Raw genomic sequence first — 8222 nt, 5'->3', positions numbered from 1 at the left:
AGGCTTCTGCAGCTTGTTTTGTGTGTCAGTGATAGTAATATAGGTCTACAAAACCACATGAATATATACAGTGTGTGTGTATAGATACATACATTAAAAAATATCAATACTATAACTCATAAAATATGCACTTTCACTATGTTTTATTACACTTTGTTTATTTATTGTTATATATATATATATATATATATATATATATATATATATATATATATATATATATATATATATATCAAGATTTTGTAGGCAGACTTTCTCATGAAGGTTTGCAATGTCGAGACCCTGGGATAATTAGAACATAAGAACATAAGAAAGTTTATAGACGAGAGGAGGCCATTCAGCCCATCTTGCTCGTTTGGTTGTTAGTAGCTGATTGATCCCAGAATCTCATCAAGCAGCTTCTTGAAGGATCCCAGGGTGTCAGCGTCAACATTTCTAGGGAATTGGTTCCAGACCCTCACAATTCTCTGTGTAAAAAAGTGCCTCCTATTTTCTGTTCTGAATGCCCCTTTATCTAATCTCCATTTGTGACCACTGGTCCTTGTTTCTTTTTTTCAGGTCAAAAGAGTCCCCTGGGTCGACATTGTAAATACCTTTTAGGATTTTGAATGTTTGAATCAGATCACCGCAAGGTCTTCTTTGTTCAAGACTGAATAGATTCAATTTGTTTAGCCTGTCTGCGTACGACATGCCTTTTAAACCTGGGATAATTCTGGTTGCTCTTTTTTGCACTCTTTCTAGAGCAGCAATATCCTTTTTGTAAAGAGGTGACCAGAAATGAACACAATATTCTAGATTAGGTCTTACTAATGCATTGTAAAGTTTTAACATTACTTCCCTTGATTTAAATTCAATACTTTTCACTATATATCCGAGCATCTTGTTGGCCTTTTTTTTTAGCTTCCCCACATTGTCTAGATGAAGACATTTTTGAGTCAACATAAACTCCTCAGTCTTTTTCATAGATTTCCAGCAGAATCCCTTCATTGTGAGTACAGTATGGTTTGTCGCATTGTTCACACGGCGTCAAGCTCACCCAAGCATCTTTTTTCACTCAATACCTGAGACAAGGTCAATTAATTCTGCAGTTTAGCATCAAGCTGGCCAAATACAGAGTTCCTGAATAAGACTTGGTGTGGATTGAAGCTATCAGCACTGCCGCGCACACTGACAACAGATCAAGGGCACCCTGCCATTCATGTGTTAGATGAGTAAGCGTCTTAACTGTTTACACGTGTGTACACGTGTGACAGGACAGCGTCACTGGAGAGGCTTGGAGCCGTCAGGACTCAGATCCACAGACAGAAGCGCTATCGCGTAGCTTTAATAACACAACAACAACCCGACGTTCCCGATATCTCTTTCAGAAAACAAAAAGCCAATCTATTCTGTCACGTGTTTATTTAAATGGTTGCATGGTCGTGTGTTTTTATACCTCTAAGAATGGTGCAGTCCTGCTGACGATGCCTCGGTGACACCCAGGTCCAAGGAAGCCGTGCTGTATCTGTGAGCACAGTTACTGCCACGCTGACTCTATTGAGCGCGGCTGTCCTGTTCGCTCTCGCTACAGAGCAGTCTCAAAACCCCACTGGGATCCCATTAGCATTCCAGTTTGTCACCCTAGAAACCCAAGAGCAGCTACAATGGAAGCCGCATCCCATTGTAGCTGCCCTTACTAGAGAATCGTTTCCATTGCAGGGTCCACACTTTACACATTGAATCGCCATGCATTTATTTATCTTTAGAAAGGGCCCTACTGTATATTTTGATATAAGGCAAATATGTATACACGGTCAAATATATAATGAATACATTGGAAATACAATATAATAATAACACAAATACGACTACTGCTGCTATTAATAATAATAAGTGATGGAACGACCTTCCTACGGAAGTCAGGACTGCCCTGAGTTATATAACATATTCACAGTTGAGGGACACTAATGTCAAGGTCGCTAGTTTTATTATATTAATTGCGTATTTAAAAACCGAAAAACACACAGCCGGCACCTGCTCAGGTGTGACTAATTGTTGTGACGTTTTTCGTATACTTTCCGGGGGGGGAGTGGGGGTAATTTGGAGTAATTCGGGTTTCAAGTTTAACGCCGCGGCTTTTTCATTTTGTATTATGCTGTTTTTAGGCTTTTAGTTTTATTTTTGCAAACATTCACTGGATGCATCGCAAGCCCGAACAGCAGACAGAAATGAGCGCTTTTAACACGAGGTATGTAAACTTCATTTGAATCCAGTAATACGTCAGTATTTAATAGCCTACCAGCTTGCTTTCGTTTCTATAGATGAAGTTCGAGGCGCAGAAATGACGCTGCTCGGAAGTCCTTTAAATCACACAGACGGTGTTGTGTTACCGAGTGAAAGCGGCGACTTTATTTAATTTGACGGACTGTTGAGAAACTGGACAAAGAAACGGGCTTTCCCAGACGTGGGGTCAACTATGATCAATTGCTGTGCTGAAATTGCCATTAGAGTCACAGTTATTTTGCTCGTGTAATCACGGTTACAATTATGCTGCAGTCATTACAATTATAGCTGCTTGCAGTTATCACTAAAAGTAATATAACAATTACACACATTAACATGCTGCTGTATTCTAAATAACCAAGCAGTGATCACAGGTACAAATACAGAAACAGACCCTAACCACTGAGCTACTCAAACCCACTGCCTTCCACACTGCAGCCCAACACTCTAACCACTGAGCTACTCAAACCCACTGCCTTCCACGCTGCAGCCCAGCACTCTAACCACTGAGCTACTCAAACCCACTGCCTTCCACGCTGCAGCCCAGCACTCTACCCACTGAGCTACTCAAACCCAGTGCCTGCCACACTGCAGCCCAGCACTCTAACCACTGAGCTACTCAAACCCACTGCCTTCCACGCTGCAGCCCAGCACTCTAACCACTGAGCTACTCAAACCCACTGCCTTCCACACTGCAGCCCAGCACTAACCACTGAGCTACTCAAACCCACTGCCTTCCACACTGCAGCCTGACACTCTAACCACTGAGCTACTCAAACCCACTGCCTTCCACACTGCAGCCCAGGACTCCAACCACTGAGCTACTCAAACCCACTGCCTTCCACACTGCAGCCCAGCACTCTAACCACTGAGCTACTCAAACCCACTGCCTTCCACACTGCAGCCCATGACTCTAACCACTGAGCTACTTTTCCTTATTTGAATATTCTTTTGAAAATGTTGCAGAATATTTTAACTAAGAGTGGATCTTGCATCAGATCTGCAGCCTGTGCTATTTCAAATGCTCATATCTCTAAACCAGTTGAGCTGGCCAGAATGCAACCATTCTCTTCACGTTGACCTTTCACATAAATGGCTGCCATATTTTAGTCATGTGAGGTTTTAGCTTTGTGCTTTATAGAGACGGTGCACTTTGAGTTCATCTCTTAATGTTTGGCACACGGCTGTATTCTATGATCTTCTCATTTAAGTTTCATTACCGGCGTTGTCCAGTGAAGATTAACACTTTCACTGCCAGGCTGTTTTTATCTCTGCCCATATCAATGATACAGACCGCACGCTTTGAGACGATGTCTTTACAGGAGGTACACGGCTGTGTTTTATGATTCTCTCACTCAGGGTTCACTGCCTGTTGCTGTAACCTCTCTATCCGTATCAATGATCTTTTCCATTCAGAGATGCCGTTCACTTTAGATTCTCTGCACAGGGATCCTTCTCTGTTGTTCTCAAAAGCCCCCGTTTTGAATATTTTTGGTATTCCTCATATTAAAATGCATGCTTTTGGTGGCAGTGCCCGGACCTCTCCCCTGCACGCAAACACAAAACAATTCCACAGATAAGCGGCTGTGGTCTTGCCTTGCAAAGCCAGCTCTCAGGAAAGTGGATCTGAGCTCGTGGTTCCTGTGCTGATTCATGTGAGTGTTTCAATTCACTGCTGCATTTCTGACTCATTGCTCAGTGCATTCTAACCCACCACAATCCAGACCTTACAATCAAACAGACCCCTTGAAGCAGCTCTTTTTTATGATGGCTCTGTATTGGTATTATTTAGTGCGTGACAGAACACAGACCTGCTGTAAGCCTCCATTGATGCAGCATCTAAGGGGGTTCCCGGGGGCAGCAGGCAGTACAGTGATCAGGGTTCACTCTCAGATGACAATACCACAGTACTGATCAATACGCCTGGATGGTCACATTGCCCCCTCCTCCTTTCCTCTTAACCAATCAGCAGCTTTCCCCATTGACTGACATGCCAGTAAGACGCTCCCCCACCAGAAGACATTACTTTGCAATGCTCTACCAGATAGTGTGCTTTAAATGAGAATTCATGTGAGACCAATTACCAAAACAAGCTGAGAACTGTGGTGAACACAAAACTGATCTTTCACACCTTTTGGCAGCAAACAAAGAGCCTCATTTAGCTCCTGTGTTAATTACAATCTCAGCGCCAGCCTTAATCAGATCGCGTAAACCAACGATTTTAATGATCTCCGCCGCGGCGGGTCTAAATAGCGCCGCTCTTTAGCTGTGTGTTCATCCAGCTAAGGTTCTCCAAGGGGGACGTATTAGCATTAATACATTCTATCCTTCTATCATGTGTGGTCCAGTGGTTAAAGAAAAGGGCTTGTAACCAGGAGGTCCCCGGTTCAAATCCCACCTCAGCCACTGACTCATTGTGTGATCCTGAGCAAGTCACTGAACCTCCTTGTGCTCCGTCTTTCGGGTGAGATGTAATTGTAAGTGACTCTGCAGCTGATGCATAGTTCACACACCCTAGTCTCTGTAAGTCGCCTTGGATAAAGGCGTCTGCTAAATAAACAAATAATAATAATAATATCCAAATCAAGGTCCACCACTGTTCAGATCATTAGCAGCGGCACTCAAAATACATTTTAGTGTGTTGATTTTTTAGTTTTTTTGCATGTTCGAATATTCTTTCAAAATTCCAGTTTTTATATATACTTTCATTTTTGAAAAAATGTACAATACAGCTCATTGCAGCTAAACTGTGAGCGGTGTGTCTTAAACAGAGCAGAGAGACTAATGATATAAATGCAGCCTCCTGCTTTGATTTCTGTGTTACACAGCCTGGCTGCTCGTTCACTCTCCCTCTCTCTGCTAAGCCTTTTTATTGGCTCTGAAATGAGCATTGAATGAGAGAGAGAGAGGGAGAGAGAGAGGGAGAGTGTGTGATGTTAGGGAATTTTTCCCTGCATCAGCAGCATTGCAGTGAGAGAGCGAGAGAGAAAGAGAGAGAGAGAGAGAGAGAGAGAGAGAGCGCTAGCGGAAGATCCATTGCAAACCGGCTAGCTAAAGCTCATCTCATCTCTCTTGTACACACACAACAGGCAAGGTAGAGAGAAACACAGCCCCAGGATCTTGCCTGCCTGCCTGCCTGTCTGCCTGCCCGTGCAAAACCAGGATTTTGTGTTACTGAAATATCAAATTTACTGCACACTGCATCAGCGATTGCTTCCTGCAGCTGCTTGAGAGAAAGTGAGCAGCACTACGGAGCTGAAGAGCGCTAGAGAGAGAGAGAGAGAGAGAGAGGGAGAGAGAGAGCACATTGTTGTGAATTATGTATAGCCCTGGAGTGACTCTGGCGCATACAGCACCTTTAGCATCCCGGAGCAGAAGCATGGAGGCATTGTGCTAGGAGGAGAGAAAAAGAAACGAGAATAAAAAATAAATAAACTGAATTAGATATTTCTTTCGGTGGAGGAGAGTGTGTGAGAGAGAGAGGGCTTGAGCTCCCTGGAGCGCACCTGTCTTCGGTCCTCCCGTTGATGTGTTTATCGTCTGTCCGCTGGGAAGGGGACAGCGTCCGCGGGCAGCATGGCACAAGCGGCGAAGCATCTCCGCAAGAACAAGGATATCGAGGCTCTCGCCGCTCAGGAGCTCAAAGAGAAGGAGGACGAGAAGAAGACCCGAAGGAACCGGTCCCGGGATCGCAAACGCAAGGTAGGGAGCAGAGGGGCTGGGGGCTGGGGGCTGGGGGCTGGGGGCTGGGGGCTGGGGGGGGGGGGGGGAATCACTGCAGGGGCTATCAGGGTTAGTTCTTCAAGATCGTGGGTCGTTCCTTGTCCTGTGATTGACGAGGTCAAGGGACGTCCTTAACCCTTTCCGTTCTGGAGCGGAAGGTGTTCTGTCAAGGCTGTAATCTCCAAGTGGAAAAATTTGATCGATCATTTTAGACTTGGCAAGAAGCTGGAGCCATGCTGGAGAGGCAGCTGCACAGGGAGCTGTACCCAGGATCAAAGGGGGGTTAGCAGGGGCAGGGAGTGTGGATTTGGAGGGTCCCAGTCTGACCTTGCTTACTGTGGAACCTGAAACCTGACCACCATGAGGGCTCCAAATTGAGCTGAGACGTGTTTGGAACAAAACCAGGCTGAAGGCAAGAGATCCTGGTTCAAATCCTCGAGCTCGGACTGTGTGTGTGTGTGTGTGTGTGTGTGTGTGTGACCTGGGGCACAGCGGTTCGAGCTGAGGGAAGATCTGGGTTCGAATCCACACTCACAGCCCACTGACTAGCTGTGTGTGTCATAAGGTTGTCAAATTGGGTCTAAGCAGCATAGTTAACCTAGCCTGCATTGGAATAGCTTCAGAAATGAATCTGCAGGGGTGCTGGTTGCAGAGGAGTGAATGGTGAAGTGCTGTACAGCGCCGGGCAAAGGATTTAGAATTGAGACATTCATTTAAAAATAATAATAATAATAATAATATATGAACATAATTTTGATCTTTTTATTTCACATCATGTAATCAAAGAAACTACAAAATGATAGCGCAAAAGTCTACCGGAAGCCAACATAGTAGTACAGTAGTCTTTCATGTTAGATTTCAAAATGTCACGTTTTTCAGTTTTTCTTTTAGTATATGGGGTTTAGTACAAAGCAGTGTGTAATTCAATATGTTAACGTAACATTATTCAGCGGGTTTCATTCAACTTTATGAAGCAAAATGAGTTCATTCTATAGGGGGATGTTAAAGGTTTGTCCGCAGCTGTAGGTGGGTCTGTGCTTGGCTGTAAGATGGTTGTTTGGGGTACAAGTTGGCGTGCCGTGGTGTGTGTGCCTGCTGCCAGTTCTGTCTCAGTGCTGGGGTCAGTGTATTGCGGGCATGCAGTGCTGCAACCCTCTGGCACTGTCATTCCGAGAAGTCTGCTTGACCTTAAACTTGATCCCAGTCTTAATCTACAGGAATTCTTTATTTATTAAAGGTGTAGCGTCCTGAACAAGGTTGAATGAGAGCGTAGAGGCCGGGTTTGTGTAAGCGGAGCCTTGTGATGTTCAATAAAACTGCGACACCCCGACACATGTGTTTTGTTTTTAAAGAACTGAGCGGAATACAACGGGCTGCAGTGAATTACAGGGACCGCATTGCATCAAGGGGTTCCCTCATGCCTTAAACCAGGAGAGCAGTCGCCTGAACTCTGGTTACAGAAAATCAAGAGGTTTAGGAACCCCAAGAGCGGCCGTCCCGTTCTCTTTTATAATACAGTAATCCGACTGCCCTGGGACCAGAGTGAGGGCGCATATGTAAGAAGTCGGATGAATGAATCCTGTTTTAAATACGATTACACCCAGCTGTAACAATTACTATATTCACACACATCTTGTTTTGAGATTCAGCTTTTGTTCCGGAGCTCCCCTAAATCCCTTGCTTGTGACGGAGTAGCGGTCTGCCGTGTGGGTGCGTGCATTCGCTGCTGAGTGACGGGCAGGAGATCCAGACGGAGGTTGAAGTTGATACGCCCCCCGCAGGCGAACAGGATTTATTTACATATCAACACACTGCACAGCTCACCTGACACTACCAGCAATGGCAGCGCACGCAGCTCACACAACACAGTGTACGAAAACTTTGATAGGATCTACACTGAACTAATCTTCTCTGTTCAATAATAAACTAACGTTGCTGAAGAGGCTGATCAAGGCAGATAAACGGTCAGGGAGGATGTGTGACGGGCGGATACGCGATGGATTACCGTGTGTCCATTTTACGCGTTTCACATGAACTATAAAGGAGTCCGACTCGGGCTGAGTTGAACGGTGTATTTTTTAAATTGATGGCGGTGGGGGAGATTGTTAATAAACGTTTGATGAATGTTGCTTTTCAATAATGGAACCGTTAACCTTTCATCATCACAGTGAAAGTCACGACTCGCTGGCCTCACATCACGGCAGTGAATTGTGACTTTGTGATGTCATGGCAGTAAA

At 44.8% G+C, this 8222-nt stretch overlaps 1 protein-coding gene across 9 annotated transcripts in view; it reads left to right on the top strand.

Annotated features, from left to right (window-relative positions):
* Positions 1-5253: 5253 nt before the first annotated feature.
* Positions 5254-8222, top strand: part of LOC117397848 (ankyrin-1-like) — an 82475-nt gene continuing 79506 nt past the window's right edge. For 3 of the 9 annotated variants that reach the window (XM_059008409.1, XM_059008410.1, XM_059008408.1), the window contains exon 1: positions 5271-5964. In XM_059008409.1, the coding sequence (XP_058864392.1) occupies positions 5839-5964 (126 nt within the window). In that variant the 5' untranslated portion in view covers positions 5271-5838. Of the gene's footprint in view, positions 5965-8222 lie in introns of all 9 variants that reach the window. The other 6 variants (XM_059008412.1, XM_059008413.1, XM_059008415.1 and 3 more) reach the window with 4 other exon arrangements.

This window comes from Acipenser ruthenus, chromosome 37, assembly GCF_902713425.1.
Source record: "Acipenser ruthenus chromosome 37, fAciRut3.2 maternal haplotype, whole genome shotgun sequence".
NCBI classification, from domain to species: Eukaryota; Metazoa; Chordata; class Actinopteri; order Acipenseriformes; family Acipenseridae; genus Acipenser; species Acipenser ruthenus.
The sequence above is the reverse complement of the archived record's forward strand: the minus strand, read 5'-3'. Positions and strand labels throughout refer to the sequence as shown.